This window comes from Pagrus major, chromosome 1 (assembly GCF_040436345.1).
Source record: "Pagrus major chromosome 1, Pma_NU_1.0".
NCBI classification, from domain to species: Eukaryota; Metazoa; Chordata; class Actinopteri; order Spariformes; family Sparidae; genus Pagrus; species Pagrus major.
Window position 1 is genome coordinate 10,566,927 of NC_133215.1, and position 26,992 is coordinate 10,593,918.

Below are 26,992 nucleotides of genomic sequence, written 5' to 3' on the forward strand. Positions count from 1 at the left end.
ACAAACTTTGTACATCATGTAGATTATGATTAATTTTTCAAGCAAAAAAGCCAAATATTCTTTGCCTCTACCATCTAAAATGCAAGGATTTGCTTCTTCTTTGTCCTGTGTGATAATAAACTGAAACCTTTGGGTTTTTTTTGGCTGTTTGTGGGTCAAAACAAGACATTTGCAAACAGCACCTTGAGCATTTCCCACCATTTTATAGACCAAATGATGTAAATAGTTTTATATCATTATATAATAATTAAAATTTTAATTGCTGATGAAAATAATCGTTAGGTGCAGACATCGAAGAACTTAATTCAACATACAAACCGCTCACATGGTAAAAATGACAGAGACAGAACCTTAAAGTTGACAATAGTTTAATTAACCATCTTTAAAAATTAATAAGGGAGTGCCCAGCGATGAGGTACATCTAACAGTTTCACTGCACAAAGTGGTCAGTCAATGAGGTGAGACAGACAACTTAGCTGTTAACACAGGACTACAAAAGTTAGTGCTAAAAAAAAAAAAAAAACCTACAGCAGGGCCACAGTGTGGAGGCACAAAATGGTGCGTGTGGGCTGGATTTGAGATTTTAACATAAAATGGAAAAATAATTTACAAGTGCATTCATCTCAGGGGTCCCTATGCCTGGGCTAAGCTCCACTGATAGACTCATCATGCAATTATACACGTAATAATTAGTCAAACAAAGAAGGAAACATTTACAGTTTTTATCCACTTTTGTACTGATTTCCCTCACAACAGAAAAAAGTAGGATTTAGTATTTTCATCAAAGTATTCCTGAAAAATTAACAAAATGTCAAAATAACGTCACTGTTGAAACAAACTTTGGTTTATGTGATTAATCACTTGTGCAAACATTTAAAGGAACATGTTTTGTTCCAAAATCAGCTGAGCTTGTCTCCATCGCAGCTTCTCAACGCAGATACGCATCCACAAACTGATCAGGGTTCAGCAGGTCGGACCGTTACCAGGGCATGCAGGGGTTCGGGCAGTCGCGGATGTACGACTCCAGGATGCCCTCAGACACTTGCATCAGTGTTGTGTATGTCGTCAACTGTGGAAAACACAAAGAGAAATTTATTTGCACTGAACTGCAGCCTGATGTCACCGAGCCATGAACCCAGACAGATTTCATAGTCTGACTGTCAATTTACCATTACACTCGCAGAACCCGTCCACATGTACAAGGGCATTTCTTAAAACATAGCCTTTTCTATGAGTTTTAGCCTTTTGAACTCTCAGACCACAGACCACTGACCTTAAGATGAGGGAACTGGATGTACAAAATGCTAACTTATTTCCAGGCTTTAGAAGTCATTCCTGAGGAACTCAGATGCAGGTGTCCGATTCAGATGAGAAGTGAAAAAAGTAGATCTGTGACTCACCTTGTTGAGAACCGGTTTGGTTGAGAGCACGTCGTACAGGGTCTTCAGTGAGATGTTCTAAAAAAAAAAAAAAGGAACAGATCAAAGGTGTCTTAACGCTCAGATTAAACAGGAAAGTAACGTATCAGACTTGTACTGAAGATCTACAAATCACTTGACTGAGCTTCAACGTCATCTGAAGACATTCAGACACAGAATTTGTTCAGTTCTGTCACAAGAAGTTGGTTACATCAGCACTCACTTTCTGTGAAGTCTGGTTCATACACTTCATGGCAGGAGTTCTGCGATCGTCCAGGAACAAAGGCTCCTTCCAGTGATCGTAGTTTGTCTCCAGGACGAACCAGCGGTCTTGCTTCAGGTCAATCCTGAAATACAATAATTCAATAAAAAAAATAAAAAAAACTCAACATGTGACAAGCAGCTAAACTAAGCAACTGATTTGTGAAATTGAGTTAAGTCAGGTGATCTGAAACCATCAGCTGTCATCACTTCCTAGTTGAGCAAGTTTCACAAGAAAAGCTGCGTCATTGTGACTTTTGAGCCACACGCAAAAGACTAGACACGGAAAAGGTTATAATCAGTCATTCCTTGTGTAGGTTATAGGCTTTAAATGCTCTACATTGTACAGAGTGAGCTCCAGTACTTACTCCAAGATATCAAGACTGAGCAGTCTGGACCTGGTGATGATGCAGCCTTGGCCCGTCTGGTTTCCTCCAAGGATGAAGTAGGCCGGAGCCAGCAGCTTGGTCTGAGCCAGGCTAGTTTTGGCTTCCTCGTAGCTGGTGAGAACGGGTCAAGACTCATTGTTTGGACACAGACCGGACACTGTCGCCTCACACAGAGAGGCTGTGTTCTGGAACAAAACGCTCCAACTGTTTTACAAAAGCTTAAAACTTTTTCTGTGTGCCACTTCCTTTCATTAAATTAAACTTTTATCTTTCAGTATTTTACCTTTAAATCCTGTTTATGGTTCTTTTTATATTGCTTTGAGTTTTTTTTTTTTAATATCTTGTCTCTGCTGTTTTATGTTAAGCATTTGAATAGCCTTGTCGCTGGACTGTACAATACAGATTAACTTGCCTCTGAATTAATTACAGCCTTTTATTTAGGTACCCTGTGGAGCTTTTGTTGTAATATAAATGTTTTGTTTTTTGAAAGCATATCGCATCGTCTAAATCCTTCAGACCTAATAAACAAATGTTTCTGCCCAATAAAAACATTTGCAAAACCTTTTCTTAGTCTTTTGAAACCTTCATCCTGTACATCAGTATCCATTTTGATGATCATTTTTCATGCCCAAACATTTCTTGAAACATTTGAAACAGCAGATTTATGAACGTTGCAGTCTTTCATCAATAAACTACTAATGATATAATATCAGTCACAAGGCCATGTTTCTACATTGACTACGTTACTTTTTATAATTCATTAATAATTAAAAGTACATTATCCTGATCATACTTTTTCTTGCAGCAGAGTACTTTTACAATGTAGTATTAGTATTTTTAGTTATAGGATAATTCACCCAAAAATTTCAATTCAGTCATTAGCTGCTCACCCCAACGCCGCCAAAAAAATCTAGTCAAGTTTTGTAGTCCACGAAACATTTCTGGAGCTTTACAGCAAAACAGTGACGTAGCATTTTCTAAACAACTGAAGTAGATTGGGCCAAGAAAAACAACATAAAATTGCTCCATACAGCTCATTATTTACACCCTCATCAAAACGTTCTATTGGCATGGGTGAGGTTATCCTTAACTTATCCTTTAAGCAAATGACCAAAATACTTCTTCCGCTAGTGTGTCCTCATGTACATGCTGCTAGAACATGACATACTAATAATACAGGGACCTGCTACACAAGTGGCTAAAAACTCCACAATGTCCCTTTAAATATCAAAGAGGAAAACTGTACCTATTTGCATTTTCTAGGACAGAGCGGGTGAGAAAGCTCATCCACATCCCATCTCTCTTTCCCAAGATCCACTCCAGGATTCCTGCATGTGAACAGATTTAGATGATGATGACTTAGAACACAAAATGGAGAACATCTCTGTTAATATGTGTGGAAATACTCACCGATGTATCCTCCATCCAGGCTGAAGCGTTCGTTCATTGTCAGAGTGAATACGTGCTGGGGGGAGAAAGAAGAATCTTTTTAATATTTTCTTTCAACCAGAACATTGCAGGAAGTACAAAACGACTTAACAGCCGCCATTGACGTGAAATAATATTTAATGCTGATTGAACCTTCAGCTGTGATTCTAAATGACTTACAGGCTTGATGCCAGTCAGCATGCCAACATATCCAGCAAAGTTTGTAGACTTGAAGACGGTCTGGTTATTTTTCTTGAAGTCGAGGTTGACCACCAGAGGCTTCAGCTTCTCACTGATGATCCACGACTTGTTTTTCGCATCCCAGCTGTGAAGAGGCACAAGTCCGTCTCATGAGTGGTTACTTTACAAGATCAGAGTCCAGCTTATAAACTGTGATTCTGGGCGTGATTCTTACCCCATAAATAATCCAAAATCCAGATTTCTACCATGAATAAGGTTACCTGTACAAAGGCCGAAAGCATTTTAATACTCATTAAGCATTATTTTAAGAAGGTTAAGCAATCTGATCGTGGACAATGACCCACCCTTATCGTCTTCTGCAACAACTGATGTGCACACAGTGAACACCTCATAGAAGATGTTGAACAAGACGACTTCACCTAAATTAGAAAATGGACGTCAGTGGGGTATTTTTTGTTTTAATGTTACTAAATTTAAAGTTGAAAACATTTGTGTTTTCTTACCGAGAGGAACTCCTGAAGCAGCTGCAATTCCTTTGATTTCCTCACCAAAAGGGTTTGGGAGAGTGTCCACCATCAGAGGCTGCAAAACATAATAAAACACAGTGTCATAAAACTTTTTGAGGCAATAAAAAGAGAGACAGAAACAGAGAGACAAAATGAGACTCACCAGCGTGATGTCGACCAGCTCGATCAGCTTCCCACTGGGCACAAAAGCGTTGGCCAAGTCTCTGATGGCCTGAATCATGCTGACCAGCTTCAGAGAAAGAGATCACGAGGAAACATTTTTAAAAAGTTGAGATTTTTATAAGACTATTTTTTCCTATGATTGCTAATTACCATCACATTGATAAAACTCTTCACGCAGTCCATGTGGACCAAACTATGAATCATTTTTCATTTCTTTGAGAATGGGTTAGCCATTAAAAAAAACAACTTTCTTACTTCTGTTTTCTTGTCAGTAATCAGAGCTGTCCATCTCTTGATGGGCGGCAAGTCGAGGTCCACTGTGTACCAACTGACCGCTCCCTTGAACCTGATTAGAAAGGAATAGCTGTAAAACTACTGAAGCATGACAATGCAACTAATGATAACCTACTCGCAAAAATCACTGATTAGATTAGACTGGCCTCTGTTAAAATGCATGCATTATTCTATATAACCAGTGAATCCTAGTTTAATCTAATGTGGAAACAAATAGAGTATAGGATAAAGTTGTTAGTTTAATTAATTTGCAACAATTTAGGTAATTTTAGGCATTCATCAGGCAAAAATCCCCCAAAGGTTTCTGGCTTCAGCTTCAAACAAAACAAGCAATTAGCAGGTGTTACCTTTATACATTTTACACTCTTTATCGATCGTCTATATATCAAACAACTATTAGATAAATCACAAATCATCAGTAGGTTGATTAATAATTAAAGTAAATGCTGCAGCCCTAGTCTGATTTCCTTAAAATGACTGGCATCATTACAAAAGTATGCTGCGTTCAAGTGCTGTCCTCATAATTCAAAAGTGTATTTTTGTTAAATTCCTACTTCTTTATAAACATCCACACCTTTCCATGCCCCCAGTTGAAATTCAGGCTTTTAGTTACAGATCTGTCATCTTTAATCCCGGCAGAGCTAACAGATTAATGGATTAAACTCCTAAAGAGTCACAAAAGACTTTATATACTGTTCTCATAAGCTGGGCAGCACTTATTGTGCTGTGTCAACTGATATTAATGTGTACAGTTGGTGGATTGACTGATAAGTTGTTGATCAGTGTTGGAATGACGCCTAAATGCAAATTTTCTTCTCTTCCAGCAAAGGCTTTATGATATTAGGTTTCTCAAACAAACAGCAGCCATAAAAACAAACACTTGTGAATTTGGATGTTCAGGTTTTCGAGGAACAAGTGAAGGCAACCTAGCTAAGTAGCAGTTGTTACAAAACATATATTAGTGATTCACATGGCTAACAAACTACGCAGTTACTTTCCGCTCTTTCTTTGACGATTGCAGACTTATGATACTTACGTAGGACCATTTGGTGGATACATTTCTGCTCGACAGTCTTCAGTATACTGTAAATTAAAGCACAAATACAGTTTAATGTAGCTAGACAACACACCCAGGCAATGACACAACACTGTGTTAAGCGTCACGGTGATAAGGCGGGAAAGTCGCTTACCGGTGGTATAAACTGTGTCGATGCGACGGTGAATAAAGCCGCTAAAATAAGCAATGCACAGTGACCCATTTTGGAGGATTTCACTCAAAGTGTTGCTCGTCCTGTGTCGGCTCCTACAGAAGTTTCATGCGGAAGTTCCTGCGACTGTTTATCCCGTGACAGTGACCCTATTTTATACACGAGAGGGGAAACCGGAAGCTCTAAACGAGACATAAATCTAATTTTATACAAATAAAAAACAAATAATTCATATGACATTTCGGTGAATACTAAAAAATAATTAAAGTATTTTCTGTTGTTCGCCATAAAAGCGAGATTCTTGGACAAAATGAGTAAAGACTTGATCTGGACACCCCTCTAAACAGCTATGCTAGTGGTTTCTTCCACACGGAAGTGAAGCTAAATAACATGACCACTCCGACCACTCACATGGTTGGCTGCATTTATTTCCTCCTGTGACACCTGCACATCTATAATAAAAAGTGGCTTAATATACCAGTTTCACACTGAGGACAAGTTAGTTTTACATTTTACATTTACATTTGGTTATATAATCAGTTCGATAACAAACAATACACATCATATGCACCAAGTGATTAAAGCTGGTGGCAAAGAAGAATAAAAAAAACTTTAAAGTTAAAGGAATAGTATGTGAAAATGGCAGCAGACTAAACAGAAAACCTTAGAGATACATTCAATATGTGGTCATCCAGATATACTGTATACTGACGTAAGTAACCTTTAAAAAAACAGTGATGGAAAGCACATTCAGGGCTCTGCTTAAAGCTGAAGTAGACAATTCTGGAGAAAGATAGATTGATTGTTGAGGCTCATTCCCAGGTCATCAAATACTGATGGCGACCGTCCAGGTGGCTTTTTGACTACCTACCGAAAGCATCCGTATTTGACGACTTGGGAATGAGACCCAATAATCCACTATCATTCTCCAGTACTATCTACTTAAGCTTTAAATTGGCAACTATCTTTGAGGTACTTGTACTTCACTTTCACAGGAATACATGTATTTTTTTTCCCTCCACTACATTTATTTGAAATTGTTAGATAATAGTTCATTTTCATGTTAAGATTTTAGATGAGACATGCATTGTAATATAGCAAACAGTTTCAGAGGTCTATGATTTGTTTAGCTCCACGGAGAGTAATATCACTTCTTCTCAGAAACAACTGTTGTGTTTCACAATAACACAGATCTAAGAAAAGTTTAAAGAAGCCCAAAGTAATGCAAAAAGAGCAAAAATTATGATGGACTTGTTTTTCCTTCTTTCATACGCCATTTATCGTCTCACAATTGCTCAGATTTATCTAGACTGTTTTGATGCGAGTTGCCAAGTTTGGGCTGTGGAGTTGTTTGCCTTTTCTTAAATGCAATGGAACAAGCTTCAATCAGCAATCAGCTTGCAGCACTCAAAGCACCAACACCAAACAGCCCTGCAATCCTCATTCACTCCTTGATTGCGATCCTGTATTGACAACTGCAACTCTATTCTCTTTGGTCTCCCTCTCAAGTGTCTTCTTAAACTTGGAAGTTGGTCCAGAAGTCTGCAGCCTGCATCATTACCAGAACTCCCTGCATAGATCATATCACTCAGGTTCCTCAGCAGCTTCACTGGCACCCTGATAAATATCGCATTGATTTTTCATATTCTGCTTCTCACCTTTAAGGCCCTTCATAACCTTGCTGCTCTGTATCTTCCTTAACTCCTTCATATATATACAGATCCTCCGAGACACAGATCATCTTCTGCCATCAAACTTACTACACCATCTGTCTGCTTGAGTACCACACGGTCCAGAGAGGCTTCAGCTGCTCTCCCCCACGCTTTTGGAACTTTCTCCCAGAAGACATCGGAAATACAAAATCCTGTCTCAAAGAAAACTGGCATACTCTGTCTGATTCTGACTTTTTTAAAATCACGATTTTATACCTTGTTATTGTTTTAACTTTTATGGTATACCATTGCTGTTTGATACATTGCTGTTTGTTTGTTTTTTAGCTTGGTCTTGTAAGGTGTCCTTAAGTGCTTTGATAGGCACCTATAAACATGAATTGTTGTTGTTATTATTATTATTACAATGAGGGATGGAGTGTTACATAGCCTCTCACATTTTTTTGGTGACATTTATCTTGATTACACAAACTCACGGCAAACATCACCCCAAATACTGTCAAACCGATTAGTCACAGTAAATGAATAATACATTCTGACCTTTCATCACAGGTTAGGTAAAGGTCTGTTTTGGCAAGTTGTTTTCCCTGAGTATTACCAACTCCGTCATAGTTTATATAACATTATACTGACCATCCAATCACTCTATGGAACTACCAGTGTTGTATAAAGTACCCAAAAGTCATACTTGAGTAAATAAAATGAAATAATATAAAGAAGCTCTGCCAGAAATGTATCAAGGTATCACTGCACTGTTTCATCGGCTGTGAGGACTTCATCCTCCCACTGTCAGTGTGAACCTTCATCAACATTTTAAATGCACAAGGGAGAGCTTAAAATAATCTGTTTTTCTAACATAGGCAATCTCAACAATAGATTGAAAGTAAAGATATTGTGTTAAAAGATTACTTTGGTAAAAGTGAAAGTCAACAATACAGATTGTACTTGAGTACAAGTCTTAAGTACATTCAATATCACATACTTTAAGTATCAAAAGTAATTTTCTGGCAATTAATGTACTTTGAAAGTATCAAGTATCCAAAGTACAAGTAAAAGTAAATTATACATAAACTACACGTACATATTACATATTTGTACATACTGTGTATCAAATCAAATCAAATTTTATTTATATAGCCCAAAATCACAATCACATTGCCTCAATGGGCTTCACAGTGACGACATCCTCTGTCCTTAGACCCTCGATTCGAGTGAGGAAAAACTTGCCATGTTGTTGGAAATTAAAAAAAAATTACTATGGGTCGACTCATTATAGACCTGGCAGATTATCGAATCCAATAATCTGCATTTTTCTGATTATCAGAATCAGTGTGTTTTTTATTCAACTGTCAATAAAATAAATTACTTTACAAAAAATTACAATTTGGCTCTGATGCAGCCTGCAATCTGCAAGATAACAAGTACCTAAAATCCATGTTTAACAGACAGTTGCTCCACAGCACAGCGAAGTGAATCATTTACACAGAACAGTTAAATGGGCCATTCCATAAATGTCACAGTGAGGATGAATCACAACAAAACTGATTTGACCATGTCATTTTATTCAAAATATTTTTTTAAAAACAACAATAACAAAAACAAACCTTACTAAATGTAAGATCAAATGGCCAAATCTATAAAATCAAGACATTTACAAAGACATGATGGCAGTAATCTATAAAGTTGAGTCTTCACTTGCAGTACCTGTCTGCTTTCATTTTGCTTCTCCTGTAAAGAACACAAAAAGATGACATGTTACGTTCAGTGTCACAGCGTGTCAATACTGCGTTCAATCAATCGATTACCTGTTATCATTAAGTCAATATCAACGCCCCAAATCAATTTTTTTGAATTTAAAATCAGCCACGAATAAACTGTGACTTTTAAATGATAAATATACAACTGTGTTGGTCTAAGTAACTGATAATTGTGTGTTTAACACGTTGTACAGTCAGTGGATATGCAGCTTTGTTTGTTGCTTCTGTTGACAAACAGATTATATGACAGCGTGCATAAATTCTCACATATCCCACTTGTTACGAGTGCTAGGGTGATGATGTGAATATATTTCTCAGTTCTTTATAATGACAGCACAAGGCTCCCTGAACTAATTGCCTTTGAGCCTTCATTTGTTCAAATAACACATCTCCTGCTGCAAAGTAAACATAAAAAGATGAATGGAGGCTGGTCCAATTGGAGTGCGCATTACACTTTTATGTATGATTTTAGTCTGGATCAATAAAAAAACACTTGGATAAAGAAACATACTTTAGAAATGTGAAGTCACCAACATTTTGAGTTTCATTTTTACTCAACCTTTCAGTTTTAGCTTAACATTTTAACCAGATTTTTTTTTCACTTTGAGTGAGAATAATGATAGTCTTTGATGCATTTCAAATTAAGCCCAAATCTGAGGGAATACCATAAGTGAAAATAGCTTCAGTTTGGTTTTACGCCTGCTTGGATAAATCTCCTTTACACATGAAAGAACATTAAAGGAAGAGTGATAATAAAAAAACGAGGTGTCTGAGAATAATATCGACCAGCTTATTTTCACACCTGTCAAGCAAAGCTTCGTGGAACTTCCCGTCTGTTCTGGCTCTCTTCAGTGTGGAGGTGTCACCCTCATTAACCCTGAGCCGCCGATCTTGAAAACTTTGAAACTTCTTCCTGTAATTCAAACAGCAACAACAATCAGAGTATTACAAAAGGATGTGCAAAGGTAAATGACAGTGTACTCCATTAACACACAAAAACACTGACATTTTCGCAACTTATCCTCCCCTGAGAACTGACACTGTCTTAGACGCTAAATATTTTAAAATATCCTGATAATGAGCCTAAGAATGAACTAAGGCACTGAATGTTGACAGTGGCAGCTAAATACCAATAAGATGAATGGCTAATCCGACTAGCTGCCACAAATTAACATATTCTGTACCTTTATTTAAATATTAAGCTGAGGCTGAAAGTTTTATCAGGGATAACAGTGGAATTTATTAATGAGGGTGAAGGAATATCCTCTTTAATAATAACGATTTCAGCTTTAAATTATGCATGTATATAAAGAAGCTCTGCCAGAAATTTAGCAAGGTATCACTGCACTGTTTTATCGGCTGTGAGGAATTTATCCTCCCACTGTCAGTGTGAACCTTCATGAACATTTTAAATGTGCAAGGGAGAGCTTAAAATAATCTGTTTTTCTAACAGAAGCGATCTTAGCAATATATTTAAATATCTACCACAACAGCGCCATAAACAACAGAGGCATCCAGTCAGAAACTTCCTTGATAGTTAGTTTCTCTTCGCTCTGCCTTTGTTTTATGATTCCCAGGCTGCATTCCATCCTGAAAGGCATTTTAGACGCTAAACACTACATCAAGACACAGGCTCAAGGGCAGCCATTATCAACATGTCAACATGATGAGTCCATTTCCCCAGCATTCATCCAAAACAATAATAGAGCTGCAACACAAGCCAAAGCATGCCAAGCAAAAAAAAACAGCTTCAGACGTATTGCCTGGGACTTAATAGGCCGCAGACGGGCCGTATATAAAACACTTGCAGCATCGGAAGCTGAAATGTAGCGTTGCCTGCTCTCTCATCCCACACAACAGCAGACCATCAATTGCATCTTTAAAGGCGCAGGACTGATGAGGCAGGTTGCTTCAAGGCGTGATCTCTTATCCAGGGATGTGATTTTGTTGTCAAAATCTTATCGGTGCACACCAACACAATGTGTAGATAATGGGAAGGAAATCACTGTTTTTCTCCGCACTCAGATTGAAGTGCTTTGGCACTTGTATCAAATGGGGCTGAAAGGTGTATTACTTAAAACGTAAAACGTCAAGCTGTTGTGAAACATGAAGTATAATTATTGTTACAATGTGACAGCAGCTTAAAGACAAATACCACTTAAATAAAATCACTGCAAACTACTAAAACAGGACAAACAATAGGGATGTAACAATTCACGGATATAACTTTAAAACTCTGTTTTTTTATATTACCCAGTATTTAAACATAATATTCACTCCGTGTTCATAATGTGCAGCGACACACGTCATTTCAAGGGATCTAAACATCTTCATGACAACTAAGCAACTCATCTATGTCAAATCTATTAGTTGTTAACAACATATACAAAACTATAATGGCACTCAGTACAACGCATACCTCCACCTAGGCCCAACAGTCCCCTTTATCAATCAAGCCTACGCCCTATATCGCAATGTTCCGTTCAGTAGTTTTTGTGTAATCCTGCTGACGACCGACCAACCAACCAACCAACCAACCAACCAACCAACCAACCAACCAACCAACCAATCCAGAACATTTATTTCCGTTTTAATTATTGTTTGCATGTTTATTTGTCCTGTCTGTATCTGTATGTATTTAACGTTGTGCGTGATAGCATGGCTGCACACTGTGTAAACATGTTGACTGGAGAGCAGCCAGGACCAAAGTTTTTCATGGATCTGGTGACATTTGAACACATATGACAATTAATTTGTCAACCACGTCAAGTCCAGGAATAAAAGCTATGTTTGTAAAACCTCTGTTAGGGACGTAATGTCCGAAAGGAGTTGATTACACTCTGTAATTTGTGCACATTAGCAGCACTATTGAGCCTAGAAGATGGTGAGAGACAGTTAATATTAAAGTTTAATGCAGAGAGAAGCCAACATGGGTTTCCTTCATTAGTTATTGATTGGGCTGCTTGCATGTTAAGTCAGAGCTAAAGTAATCACAGCAGAGGTTACGTACACATAGTTGACCTCACAAGACTTCACATTGCCCCTGTCCTCTTCTGCAATGTCATCTTTACGCTTGGGCTCTCGTTCCGCGGTCGATCTGATCTGTTCATCATTCAGGGGAGAAAAAACAGAAAGAAGTTTTGCATTTAATATCAATACCTTGAACTCCCCTGAAGCGAGGTCACAAACATTTACCCCTTCCATCTCCACTGTCAGGACCCCACAGAGATTGCATGCTTAAAATAAAAGGATTAACATGCATCCTTGTGGAAGGGCACAATTTACACATCACCTTCAGCATCTCGCCATCCCCTGCTGTCTTGCTCTTAGCCTCGATGTCCCCACTGTCACTGTAGGAGATGAAACAGCTATTTGCTGCCAGGAGAGCCATTTTGCCCTGAGGCAGAACAGAAAGAAGACAGTGGAGGAAGCAGTAGATTAGATAGAATTGCGGTGGGATTGGTTGTTGTGACAGGCATGAAAGGTTGCCTGATATTTGATGTAAGAGCGTCTCAAGGTTGTGCCAGGCAGGTTGTTTATAGGTTCAACAAAGCATCAAGGCGAGCAGTGCGCGACAGTGATAAGGTAGATGCATTCTGCATAATGAATTAGCTGCTCCTGACGACAACGCACCGTTATCTCTCACGGGCTAAACTCCAATCAGCCACGAGGCGAGCCGTGAAAGACTAAAATATCAGTCCCTTACTGTATGATGTGCAAAAAATATTATATTATTAATATTTTCAGGCAATAGTTAATCATATGGGCACCACGAGAAATAAGAAAATATGTAGATGCAAATACATTTTAATAAGTTAGAGCTATTACATTATCCATATGATATTTATTTCAGCATTCTTTAGACTGTTTAGACATTTGAAAAGCTGGTATCTGTGAAATTTTGGCATTATTGCTTGAAAAAAATGACTAAGTAGTCAATAGTTCCCGATCACTTTACTGTTGAGCAACTTATCGATTAAAAGTGTGATCATTTCAGCTCTACTTGTATTGAAGGGTTATGAAAAAAAGAAGATATACTGTATGTTAAAAAATAGCGATGTATGATACCGAGGGAAATTATAAATTATCTGCCGATAATGTATTTACAGCTGATAAATACAGCTGATACTACAAAGCCATATTACTGTCATTGACTTAACAAGTGCAACATCTACACACTCCAACACAGTGGTGGATGATCTGAGTCTTTTCAACAGCTGAGGTGCACACAAAGAGAGTCGAGGCTCACTTGGGGAAAGCTGTGATTTTTATCGATGTGCCCTCAATCCACACCTCTCCACATCAGCAGTTTGAGTATGGATATGCAAAATATTAATTGCATTCAAGCCAGGGCAACTTTATTTACATCACACATTTCCAAAAGATGGTAGATTCAAAGTAGAGAGATATAGCATCGCCTCTGAATGTTTTCAATGCAGATCATTGATGTTAGATCTGGCAATAACAGTAATTTAGTGTTGCCACTTCATCCACATATACAGTATTGACTGTACTGACTGTAATCTGGCTCTGTAAAGTGTCCTTCGGGTGACTTAAAAATCACTTATAAATAAAATGTATTATTATTATTATTACGACATGCAAAATTAAATTATATTAGAGGATGTCTATGTTTGAGTCTAAATCTTACTCTTTCATTATACTCGTAATCATTTCGCCCATAGACCTGGTAACCCCCGGCCCCTAAAAAGGAACTGAACCATAAGACGCGTCTCGCTTCGAAGCGCTGTAATTCTCATCACTTCCACGCAGTCTACCCGAGAGAGAGTCCAACGTGTTATCGCTGCAATTTGCACAACATGTTCCGGAAAGGTTATTACCCTCTATTTGAGACCTGCTTCTTCGTTATTCCAATTTACCTGCTGGCCAAAGGGGTTAAATGTACGTATGCACCCAGGGAAAGAAGAAACTATATAAGATCCACTCACTTCCTGAAAGACCGGTTCCCATTGTTCCCTGGAGCCGATGGCATCTGAGCGCCCCACCACCAAACCCTCAGAGTTGATACCCAGGTACTTGCCATATCCAGACTTCAAGGCTATCCTGCAACAGCAAAAATGACCAAATTAAATCTTCAATGGAGGGCACAGGCAAAACCTTTACAATGCCTTAAAAAAAGAAAACATAAAAAAGGCTGATCTGATGTTTATTGGGAAAGCCAATATGTGTTATTTCTGTGGCTATACAGAATTGCTTTGTCTTCATGACAGGAAAGGTTAAATAAAGTCAGCAGAGAGTTGACCCGAGATCCAACAGCTAAAGAAATCGCTCCAGAAGGAGCAGTCCTCCACAAAGAGAGGCTAGAGAGGCTCATGGAAGGGTAAATTACTCTTGTACATCTCGACACAATAAAAGGCCCCTGCAGAAGCCTGGTATTAAATCTGTTGGTGAAGCAATATCTGTGGATGCAAATACACTGTATTTTGTCTCTGCGTACTCACCTTGAGTCTGACACCTTGATGGCAGTAAACTGTTCTGGAGGGTCAGGTCCTTCATCCTCTGAAACATATCAAACAATGTTTACCTTTTAAAGATTTTGCGGTTTTTAGTGTTTCTTTGCAAATGTCTTTATTTTGGTCCATACACAGAAATAATACATTTCTCCCCTTGTTTGTTGTGTTGTGTTTGAATATTCTCTAATTCTGAACACTGATCTTTCAGCTTTGCAACATAAAAAACAACCATTTAGTATTTAATTAATTGTCGTGTAACAGTTATTGCCATTAGTGCCACAATCAAATATGCATAATTTCTTCTCACATCAAGTTCCTTGAGAGCTGCCTCCCATTTTAGTTATGCATTCTTGTAATTAATAATTCAAACCCTCTGGCTAGGTAGTGCTGCGCTGATCTGGGTCCAATTCACCAGCAATGAGACATGGAAGGAACTGTTGTGCAGCATTTAAATGCTTGCTTTTTTTTAAACTGATGTCTCTTGGGTTCTTCACAATTTTATAAATCTGATCTGCCTGTAATTAGGTCACTTCCTGACCTTTAAAATAAATCAAACTTCTGCATAATTTGTAGTGCTTCAAACAGGGTTCAGGTCAAGGGAGCGCCGAGCCTGCGAGACGTTAACGAGGAAAGCATTAATAAACTAGAGGTAAAATGTGACATAAGATGCTTTTTCAAAAGGCTAATTATCTTTGAAAAATGTCAGATGGTGACCCTCAGAGTCGGCTAAGAGAACGTCAGTGTGTTTCCCTCTGACCTGCAGGTGAATGTGGACATATTTTTCAGTTTTCTAAAATGCTGCATCATCTACAGCGTGGCTCCTGTGCGGATGATCCAGTCAGGAGGGGGAAATCTCTAATCTCTGTTTCTATACTGCTAGCTCGCATCCTCTTTCATCTCCTAGAAACGAGCTTATGTGCATGCCGAGGATGAGGACCCACGTAGGGAATTGGGATGTTTCGATCTCCCAGCCATTTTCACTGGTTCTCACAGAACGTGGGCTGAATTAATTGTTTGTAGTGGCTGAATGAGCACCGCTACCTCAGAAGTGCCTGAAGGCAGAAGTGAGTGAAAGCTCTGAGTTAGCTCTGTCCTTACCCTCAACTCAACCCCTGTTCAGCCTTTTCAGTCTGGTGTCTGGATTTACTCCTTAAATACGTACTGCTTTGTAGACTGAAAGCCCCACAACGCCTGGAGCATACAGTAAACGGTATCTCAAAAGTTTGTCCAACTATGGGATAAGTGCAAAAATGTAGAATTGCATCTTCATTTAAAACAGCTACCATCCTACATGGTCCTATTTTTCCATTATGATGCTACTCTGCAATTGCTCCCAGGTAGAGCCCCACTCTTTTCTCCTGTGCTACATACATCGTCCTTGGTAAGGTTGGGTGACACTGATCATCATAATCATAAATGATTTGGGCCAACATTAGTATGCAAATGACAAAGAAAAGCATCACTCATCACATTTGAGAAGCTGGAAACAAAAAAATGCAGCGCTTGATAAAGTTTGAAAATGATTAATTGATTATCATAATAGCTGCTGATTATTTTGCTCTTGATTGACTTATTATTAAATCAACTAATCATTGCAGCTCACATTCAAATATATAAAACAAAGACCTTGATTAGTAATTAGGGCCCGAGCACTGACAGTGCGAAGTATTGTTTGTATTCATTAACTGGACAATTCTGAAAATGGTGTTCAAAAACAGTAACATTACTATACAACTCAGCTTGAAGTACAATAACATTGAATCATTGCCCAGACAAGCAGTGAAGAGCATTATTTCATGTTCTGCTACAAAACATAACCTAAAAAAAAAAACAACTTCCAAAATGTGTCCTTATCTGGTTCAGAAATGCTCCTGGAATTAAAATTTAATAGTTGAAATCCTTGTAAAATACTTGTAAAATCCGATTGTGAATCTATTGTGAGTCTTTGGCAATTACATCGAGTGCGAAGACAGAAATATGACCTGCGGCATCAACACAGCAGTTCTCATGCACAGAACTAAATGTTTGAAATGACTCTGTCACTACAATGCATCCTCTTACCGTTGTGTGGTGCACCGACTGTGAAGAGCCCGCTGTCCAGGGCATGGATGTACGAGTTGTTCTGCATCTCTATGGCAATCATTCCAGTGATTTCCCCGAAGCTGCCGACAGCCCACCAGCCACCTGGTGAGAAAAATCCATGTTGAAAGCTATAACATTAAGGCTCAGAATCCACTCAGAGGAGTAGCAGAAATACAGTTTTACTTCTAGCTTCTAAACTCTATGACATACAGTCAGGGTGACATTACAACAGCATTAGTACTGTAAAGAGGCTCCTGGCTGTTGTGTCTGTCGTTGCATCATTTGTAACTCGGCCACTGCAGCTTTTGAAATCTCTTTTAAAAGGTAAAATCTATGATCTACATATAAACACAATGGCCACCTTGAACCTTAACATATCTCACCCTAATTGTCTCACCCATCTACAGTAGATGCTACAAGAATATTCACTTTCTTAAGGAGAGGTTAATGGGACATAACATTTGGTTGGCTTCTGCAACACAGAAGGCCTACATTTAATCAAATACAGCACAAAGACAATGTTCAAACTGAAAGTATAAGCTCATAATCAATGCAATGCCTGCAACACCATTCATAAAAGTTTGGACAGGAGAATTTTTACCACTGTGTTACATCACCTTCTTTTCTTCTTTTAACAACACTGCGGGTTTGGGAAGTGAGAACACAAATTATTGACGTACTGAAACTGAAATTCTTTCCCATTCTTGCTTGATGTATGACTTCAATTGCTCAACAGTCCAGGATCTCTGTTGTCGATTTTGTGCTTCATAATGCACCACACATTTTCAATAGTCTGGAATTGTATCTTCCTTAGACCGGAAGTCATGTCGTCCACGATTTCCAAAAACATCATTTGCATCAGTCCATGTCAGATGAGCTCGGGCCCAGAGGAGTTGGCTGAGTTTCTGGACGTTATTGACGGCTTTTGCTTTACAAGGTGGAGGCTTAACTTACATTTGTAGATGCAGCTGTAACTGTGTTTACAGACAACCGTTTACCAAACTGTGCAAGCCCATGTAGTTGTATCTTTTGTACAATTGTGTCTGTTTTTAAAGCAGCCTTTTGATATTACCCCTTTCATACCTGATCATGATATTCTCTTGTTTACCTGTGGAAAGTTCAAATCAGGTGTTTCTTTTCAAGCATTCTACAACTTTCAGAGTCTTTTGTTGCCCCCGTCCCAACTTTTTTGAAACACATTACTGGAATCAAATTCAGTATGAGAGTGTATCTACAAAAAACAACAAAGTTAGAACATTAAACCTCTTTTCTTTGTGCTGTATTCAATTACAGGTACAGGTCGAAAATGATTTGCAATTCATTGCATTCTTATTTTATCTAAGTTTTAAACGGCGCCCTAACTTTTTTGGAATGGGGGTTGTTTAATTTAGAAATACAGTCCATGTACCTACCAACAACATCAGGTTTTTGTTCTTCATCGTCCGCTTTTCTCTTCCTATCCTTATGCTTCTTCTTTTTCCTGTGAAAATACACAATAAAACATTTTTAAAAATGTCTGCATTTGTAATGAGCTTGCGAAATGTTTAATTAAACCTCGCAGGTGGGTGAGCTGGTTTGTGGAAAGTGAATACATATTCCTTGATAACGCAACTGTGAGAACCTTAAAGTCAATAAAAAATCTCTGAGTGATCATGAAGTTGTTGTTATGTATTATGGTTCTAGGACACGAAGCTGCAGCACCTTCAGAAAACACTGAATCTTGTTAACCTGAAAGGTGCACTGTGTAGTTTCGGAGAAGAAATTTGAATCAGAAGACAAAGAGTCCTCAGTCTTCATTGACTGATATTGTATTTCCTAAACTAAATAAACAAACTCTCTTGATTCCATGGCTGAATAAACTCATAAGTGAAATAGAACACAAGGCTGAAGTGCTTTTATTTATTTCTTTGCTTTTTATTTTTAAAAAATTCAAATGATGGGACCTCTTGTCAACTATTTTTACTTGGACTTCACTGATATGCTCTGACATAACCTTACAGTATAAACAAACATTAAGAGGCTTTCTTTGTCTAAAGTTAAGGTAAGCTACGTCAAATCAACATATTTTACATTTCTGACGTTATCTGCTGCTTAAACTATACTTGGACAAAGTCAGGTAGTTTGTTTAAAGTTGGACCACAGTTGTTGTGTTTGGCTAATGGCTAGCCAAAGATGGAGGACTAGCGTGTTAGCTAGCTACAGCTAACTTGTGAGAGTGAGATTTAAGCTCTGTGGCAGCCTTCTTCATGATAGTAGCTGACAGGCTTTTATATGCAACACTAACTTAGGATGCAGTGGAAGAAATATCTGCATACAAGTCTATATTAGCAGACTGGTTTAATCAAAAATAAGGCTAAGGCTAAGGCTAATGCGTTTTGACGCATTAGCCTTAGCTATCTTTAGCACAACTATGATGCAAACCTAGTTAGTTAGCTTCGAGTACAACTGCAGGTAGTAGCGATTAATGATACTGAATAAAAGACACACTCACCCTTTGTTAAGACCTTTTAAAACCAGTTTGGTTGATTTTACGCGAGAATATTCAGCCATCGCTTCACCCAGCAGTTAGCACGGCTACTAAACAGTGTGCAAGTTGTGTTTCCTGACTGGGGAGGCAACTACGGCGGCCGCGGAGGCTCACTCAAAGTCGGAGCCAAATCTCATTGAAACAGTCAATGATTTCGACCTAAAACTGTCCCACTGCCGACTTAATCTCAGGGAAATCATGCATAGGATACTTTAATACACTTACAGAACATGAAAATTACTTAAAATAGAAATACCTGTAGACCTTAAAGCAATACTACAGTCACCATAACATTGTAATCTGACAGTCCTGCACAGAATATCCCCACCAATTTGTGAAATTGTTTGAAATTGCTGTTGACACTTTGCAATAGAGGTGTTGAAACATTTGCATTTACTTTGCTGACTTTGAAATAAGTTTGGGTGTGATATTTTATTACCTGTGACCAGACAGTGAAGCTCCCCCGCACAGTCATACCCTGACAGTGTTTTATCCTAATGTGCACCTTTGGGTGATTTTTAAATATCCATGCTAGTCTAATACACAGTCAAGTTGGAGAGAGGAGAGACTGATCACTGCTGACGTTCAACACCCTGTGCATCACATTGACTAAGTGTTTCTTTCATATAACATATTTAATCATAGCAGATCATAAATCATAAAAGACATGTTATTATCACATATATTAGGATTGAGGCCAGAGTCAGAAGTATTGGCATTTGTTAAATGTTAAATGTTCTCCGAGTCAAACCTTGAGACCTTTCCCTCCATCGCAATCAGCTGGTCGGCATTCAGTGGGGTTGACCTCAAGGATTCATGGATGGTGTCCTCAAATAACTGTATATGCTAATGTTGCCTCATTTAGCAGGAATGGCCCAATCAGGAGCCTGTGACAGGAGGTAATAAATCACTTGTGGACACTGTGAGAAGTAAAATAAATTAGACAGTGGCTTGTGTTATCTGCTCACTGCAGTAAAATTCAACTAGTAAGAACTCAATCATCGAACAAAAAAAAAAAGTGGACAGAGTGGAGAAAAACTGATGAGGGCTGCCCGAAACCAGCCAGACACACCATAATAACTCCGGCACAACAACATGTCTTAACTGTTGCCGGAGAGAAACTACTGTAATACCCCAGTGAGACTCCTGGTGTTGCTGTATGTGAGGAAAAGTTGTCTAATGGAAGATTAATCTGGTCAGAAAAGTCTCATAAGCTTTAGGGAAGTTAGCCAGTGGGGTTTACAGAAGTCATGAATCAACATTTTACCCTGCCTGAGCTGAATCCCACTCGTACTTCCTCTGTCATTTGTCAAATTCAATGATACTTTGACAGCAGTCCCTGTTGCTGATGGGATTAAACAGTCATAACTTGCACTGAGAAAGCTGAGTGGTTAAGCCCATAAGTACTTAAAAAGAGCTGAAGGAAGACGGTGTCAAGCAAAATGGTAACACACAGTACCTGATGGATGACACCTGATTCTGCAGGTTATTTAAAGGTGCCACTCTTTAATATAACAGCGTTTATAAAGGGTTTCTAGGCTGCAATAAGGCCTTAATACATTAATTATTATTATTATTATTACATCTTTTTCTTGTAAATGGTCAGATGGCCAGTTAAGAGCTAACCTCAGTTAGCCGAAGCACAAAACTTGTGTTGTTACATTAAACTGTGGTTCACTGTTTGATGTTTGATGTTCCTCTGAACAGAAACTCTCAGTCTGTTAGCTACGTTAGCTCTATTAGCTCCAATATCTGTCAGCTCCCTTCGCCAAACACACCATCGGACTCTGCTGCCCACCAGCTGCTCACAGACAACAAATAACCAGGTCTCCTCCTGCCGATTTCAACATCGAATCTATTCACAGTGTAGTGTCAGGAAAAAACAGGGTCCGTCCCTTGTTCACTGGGTCCTTTCGGAGTTTAAAATAATATTTTCCTTAGGTTATACATACATAGGCTACCTATAAAATCCCTTTAATCCCGGAGGCAGACTGAGCTCTATTGGTCTCAAGAACATTTTATGGGACACTGCTTGTCCCGAGCTGTGATTTAAGGGTCTGTATTATAACATAAAAAGACAATACAGGTTGTAGAAGGGAATATTTAACTTTACTTTAAATCAAATAAAAACAAAATGACATTTCAAGGAAACAAATATTTTGATACGTGACAAGAAATAGCTGTTACCTCCTGTCATCTGTTTACTTCACCGATACATCACTTCATCAGTGGCAATGCTGAGTTGAGTGACTTGAAATCCTCCTCACAACATGAAGGATAATATAAGTTGTGCAAATAATAGAACAGTGCAACTCTTCTCACAGTCTTAATGTTCAGAACTGTCATCTGGTGAAGGATGTGTTAATGCGGGACACTCCCATGTCCTTTGTGTCTTTCTTGTCCTTGTTAAAGTGCCTTTTGTCTAATAAGTCTGGCTGCTCCATTAGCTGCCTTTCAGCTGTGAAAAGGCACATTTATCATCCTTTATGTACACTGTACCAAATCCACGACAGCGCTAACATGGAATTAACTCCTTCTTGTTTAGGGGAAATGTTATTCTCGATCATTTTTGACCCTAGATTAGCAACACAAGTGAGGCAAAAACTTGCAGGTATCTTTTATTTAAGGCAACTTATATGTAGCAGTGGGGTTTGATCCTACACTGATCCAGACTGAAATTATTGGATGGATCGCCGTGAAATTGTGTGCAGACATTCATATTCTCTAGAGAATAAATCCTAACTATTCTCCAGTTGCTACTCAGTCTTTGAGGCCAATATTGATACTGTTCGTGAAGCGTACATTTGCTTTGTTTTTCTTTTTCCTCAGCTGTGTTTAATACATTTACAGAAGCGAGTCATTTCGTAGTTCGAAATGAACTTGTCACTTCTCTCTGGAGGCAAAACGCTGTTTCTTAATTGCCTCAAACATATCTTTGATGTTTTGAATCGGCTGATACGTCCTGTTACAATATATCAGCAACAGACGACACATCAGCCCGGCTGATGACTCCGGTGATCCCTTGACTTTCCGTTTTGTGCAGCAGCAGGTCAAAGTCACAAGTATCAAGTTAAATATATATTAACATCTTTCCCTGAGTATGTATCCCAAAGACACTGGTGGTCTCCTAACTTAATCTAGCGCTACTATATGGTAGAAATGTCCGCCTGTTTACTGCTGATTAGGAAATGGTAGCAAATGTTAACACGCTGCACAAATATGGAAACAATAGCAACAGGTGCTGTAGACTCTAAAAGGATATTGGTCCTGTTGGCTTCATCAGACCCTGACCTCCAGTATGCTCTGGGGTGGTTTGCAGTCAAATGTGAAGTGGTTAGAATGGAGGCAGCATCTGCAAGTCCGAGGCCATCGTTCCCCTGCTGGAAAAACATTGTGTTTCTTCTTCCAAGTTGGGGGTGTGTTGCTGTCAAAAGTGAAGAGATTCAAGTATCTCACAGTCTTGTTCACGAGCAGCCCAGTCGCCAGGATAAAATGTTGGCTGTTAATGTATCTGCAAACCACTGATATATTCATATTCGTACGTGTTATAGGTCTACATACTATATTGCCATTTCTACAATATGTGTAGGACATCTCCAGACAGACATCAGGACTCATCAAGCCGTGTTTATGCCGACAAAAACAGGTTTTTTAAGCTAAAACACAATCTTTTCCTAACCCTAACCAAGTGGTTTTGTGTCTAAACCTAACCAGACCATAAACACAGTATTGTCACAACATAAAATAGAAAATTGAACCTAAAGAAACGTAAAGTTTCAACATAAAACATTTTCTATGGTGTTCAGAAATGTCCATTGCCAATGTTTATTCTGGTGACTGGGTTGTCATGAGTGAGGATAGTATGAAGCGTAACGGTCACGGGCGGATTGGTGTGGCGTCAGCAGTAATGCGGGCGACTTATCGGACTGTGGGAGCTGAACTGGGAGGTAAAGCTTTCGATTTACCAGTTTCTAAACGGACGGATGGACATTAAATGGTTCCTACATGTTGTTATATTGCACAAGCTAATGAGGTCTTTCATTTCAACACCCTCAAACGTCTTGTAATCATTAGTCTTGTTTGTTTGCCCTCTCTCTTCCACTCTTCTGTGTCTCTTTCATCTGTTTTTCTATCTTCATCCTTCTCCCCTCAAAAAAACACCCGACTTACTTATGAAGTCACTTCTGTCACCCCCACCCCTGACCCCCTCCCTGTCCTACATCTGTCACGTATAATCCTCCAGTGGGGATTTAGGTGATAGAAGGTTAAGTTGCTGACAGTGTGGAGCAGGTGTTTTCATAAGTGGCAGCGTGCTGTTACATTGCACTATGGCCGCCCTCTCACTTTGTCAATGTCATCGCTCCTTCACGATGTGCTTCCTCTGCTTTCACGGTGTGTGTTTGTACAGACTGTCGAAGTTTATGATGTGGACGTCAAACCCGAGAGCGGGAGACAGATGAAGATGGATCAAGTAGCTTGGTGCCCCGGGGCTGCTTAGTTAAAAATGGTGTAATGATGTAATTTCCTGAGAGCGGCACAGGGGAGGAGAGTGAGACGTCGGACAGGTGGAGAATTTAAATGTATGGCCTATTTAAGCCATTCAGTGTATGTAATGTGTGGGTATTTTCACCCCATATTTCACTTAAATTGATGACAATATTTAGGCAAGACGTAAAATAAATCACAGCACATAAAGGTCCATGTATGAGCTTAATTAATGACAGTGATTAAATCATATTTATCAATCCGTTATGGCAGTTTCTCATAATACCATGCAGGTTTCAGCAATGTATCCAGGCTTCACTTGACTAAAATTACCTGTCACACGGTAATTACTTGATGGAATATTGCATCTCAGGTTGTGATTGAATGCAGAATGAAAAGGAAGGACAAGAAAGTGCCTAGCATGCATATTTATTCTTCTATTATTAAATGAAGGGTGCAAGAAACATTTATTAACAAAAGACACACAAGTAAAAAAGATTAACCTGAGAAGTGCAAGGAGAGCTATTTATCCTCAGATGAATAGAGTGCCTGCCTTAATACGTTTCATGGTGGACTGGACGACGGTATTACCAGACTTCATGGAGCTCTGGCTCTGGAAATTGACTACAGTCTACAGTCATTTAGAGGTCTTATGGCAATTTCGCTGCAGGTTATGGAAGAGAGGAGTTCAGCGAATGGATAAACACCTGTGACATTTCCTTTCAGCACTACGCATGTTCAAGGTAACAGTTTCCACACCACCTTTTTTTCACCTTTCTGGCTATTTTTCTAATGCCTCCTCTGAGGAAAACTCTCTCTGTACTGTACTTTCCCCCCTAGTCCTTAATTCACATGACTAACATGCTCCATTGCCTTAATTTGAAATGTAGATACCGACTTCCTGATGTAATTGAATCACGGTTTACTGATATTGCGCTGCACAAATGTGCTGTGAATCCACGGACGTTTCCTTGCCAGGCTTTACTGCTGATTACTAAATAATGCAGTGTGATCAGACTGTGTTGAAATGAAACACGCACTGCAGTTGGCTCTCTTTGTAGGTGAAATTGAACTTGAAGCATAAAGTCATACTATCAATGACCTCTTTCAAACATATGCTACTCATCAAGGTTATAGAGGAAATAAAAGATGTTGAAAACTTTTACAGCCTTTTACAGCCTCCTGCCCTTGAGGACTGTGTTCAATGCCAGGTTTTATAAAAAAGTACGCTGGCCTCTGTCTAATTATAAACTTTCTGAAACCAGTCATTTTGTGAGCCACTGAAAATAAACTTCTTTTGGTAAAATTTTTCTTTACGTCCTGAAATAGCCCTGCAGGATTGTTGCAGCCGTGTTATTTTTCCAAGTTCATAATGATGACCTGCGTACATCTCCTTCTCTCTTTCTTTCTCTCTGCCCCATTGAAACGAGCTGTGGTTTTTTGCTCCGACTGGTTGGTGCTTGCTGCTCCCTGCCTCACTCCTTCTGTCACTCCCTCCTCCCTCCTGTCTTCTCACTCCATGCACACCGTCTACACAGTCCTTTCAACCCCATCTTCACAGACCTTGAGATTGCCTTCCATCAGTTGTGAATGTTAAAAGAGACTAATTTATTACCCAACCCGGGTCCCTCTGCAGCAGGGCAGAGGAAGGCAGTCAGGCTGCAAGAATGACTCATCGAGGCTTGTAGTTTTTGCTCACTTTCACTGGGTGGCAGTATACACGCACGGCTCCCGTGCACCAGACACAAGCCACCTAAAGCCCAGGGTGCCATGCTCCCTACAGATCGCAAATTTGCCACTGTGAATTTTAGGCAGCATCCTATAATGAATCAAGATTAGTAATTTCTGAGTCATGCATATATGTATGATCCAGATGAACAGAGAAGACGTTCTGTAAGATTTTATTTTGCGTTCAGAGTGTGCTGCTTTTTTTGTCGTTGCAAAAAAAAAAAAAAAAAAAAAAAAAGTGAGCCAGACGTGAATCTGCAAACATTCATGTAAAAATGGTGTTAATTAATTTTCAGATAGCATTCAGGAAGGTTCCTTATTAACACATTCAAAGACTCACTTTAAATATTGAGAGCATAGCCCCAAGTGTGTGTTTAGCTGCATGGAGGCAAATAAATTGCCTTATTTACACACTCCATGGGTGGTACAGTATATTTTCCTCGCCTAATTATTCCACTGCTTTTAATAGAGTAATTGTACCCTCTTCTGTTTTGCGCTGAAGGTTTTGTAGTACTTGAACATAACATAAAAGCTACTTCACGTCAACATTCCACCTACAAAATCTCATGTCACTGACGGTTTCCTCGTTTATCTCCACATTACTCGGTGTATCTGTGCAGCATCAAGTGAAAAACCTCTCAGAGTGTGAGGGGAGTGGCTGAATAATTCACAGTCTTGTGTATTTTTAAACTCATCCTTACATTCATAATGCAGAGAAATTTGAATCATACGACACTGACACGCTGTTAATCTTTTAGTGACTGCACATCTCTGTCGGCTTTTATCTGTGAATCACTGCCAGTTAGCAAATACACGGGATGCACTAACCAACACACACACACACACACACACACACACACACACACACACATCTGTACAAAGTGAGATTTGCAAGCTTGTGTTCACTTCCTTCTAAAGCCCCACGAGCACAGATGGCCTCTTCTTTTCCTCTCTTCTCTCTAACAGAAAAGAGTTACTCGCTTTGACATCACCTGCTACAAACTGGCAGGGGTCCAGCGCCCGCTTTGAATCTGCTCCAAAAAATGACCAGTGAAGAGAAAAGATATTTTTCATCATCATTCATCCTAAACAAATTGGAGGATCTAAAGGCCGTGTCTCTGTCGCAAAAAGCACCTCTGATTAATATGCAGTGTACTGTATACAGCACACAGCGGAGTGAGAGGAGATGGAATGAGATGGGACGTGAATCACCAGCTGGATCTGAACCAGGTTTGAACCCACAGTCTCACAAGCATATGGTAATCATGCAATAATGAACTGTTGTCTGCTGTGCACTCTGCAAGGTATTCTCCCGAACATATTGCTGTGGGTCTGTTCATACCATGGTGGCACACACACGCACACACACACGCACACACAC

At 39.1% G+C, this 26,992-nt stretch overlaps 2 protein-coding genes across 2 annotated transcripts; both read right to left on the minus strand.

Annotated features, from left to right (window-relative positions):
• Positions 1-351: 351 nt before the first annotated feature.
• On the minus strand, positions 352-6,016 carry asah1b (N-acylsphingosine amidohydrolase (acid ceramidase) 1b). Its single transcript, XM_073469469.1, has 14 exons — positions 5,871-6,016; positions 5,717-5,763; positions 4,642-4,732; positions 4,367-4,453; positions 4,201-4,279; positions 4,042-4,116; positions 3,912-3,957; positions 3,677-3,821; positions 3,479-3,533; positions 3,315-3,396; positions 2,048-2,179; positions 1,642-1,765; positions 1,401-1,457; positions 352-1,069 (listed from the first exon to the last, which is right to left on the minus strand). The coding sequence occupies exons 1-14, from the start codon at positions 5,937-5,939 to the stop codon at positions 980-982; spliced, it is 1,179 nt and encodes a 392-aa protein (XP_073325570.1). The 5' UTR covers positions 5,940-6,016; the 3' UTR covers positions 352-979.
• Positions 6,017-9,099: 3,083 nt separating this feature from the next.
• On the minus strand, positions 9,100-19,477 carry frg1 (FSHD region gene 1). Its single transcript, XM_073488257.1, has 9 exons — positions 19,363-19,477; positions 18,284-18,351; positions 16,851-16,973; positions 14,778-14,835; positions 14,265-14,379; positions 12,608-12,712; positions 12,326-12,417; positions 10,118-10,228; positions 9,100-9,286 (listed from the first exon to the last, which is right to left on the minus strand). Exons 1-9 carry the CDS (start codon positions 19,419-19,421, stop codon positions 9,250-9,252), a joined length of 768 nt encoding a protein of 255 aa, XP_073344358.1. The 5' UTR covers positions 19,422-19,477; the 3' UTR covers positions 9,100-9,249.
• Positions 19,478-26,992: the final 7,515 nt, after the last annotated feature.

Excerpts from the sequence above, each read along its gene's own strand:
- asah1b (XM_073469469.1), bottom strand. The coding sequence starts at position 5,939 with ATGGGTCACTGTGCATTGCTTATTTTAGCGGCTTTATTCACCGTCGCA. Across the intron at positions 4,280-4,366 it reads AGCTGGTCGACATCACGCTG|CCTCTGATGGTGGACACTCT; the intron begins GTGAGTCTCATT and ends TATGTTTTGCAG. Across the intron at positions 3,397-3,478 it reads CCTGGATGGAGGATACATCG|GAATCCTGGAGTGGATCTTG; the intron begins GTGAGTATTTCC and ends GTTCACATGCAG.
- frg1 (XM_073488257.1), bottom strand. The coding sequence starts at position 19,421 with ATGGCTGAATATTCTCGCGTAAAATCAACCAAACTGGTTTTAAAAGGT. Across the intron at positions 18,352-19,362 it reads TTAAAAGGTCTTAACAAAGG|GAAAAAGAAGAAGCATAAGG; the intron begins GTGAGTGTGTCT and ends GTATTTTCACAG. Across the intron at positions 14,380-14,777 it reads ATCAAGGTGTCAGACTCAAG|GATAGCCTTGAAGTCTGGAT; the intron begins GTGAGTACGCAG and ends TTGCTGTTGCAG.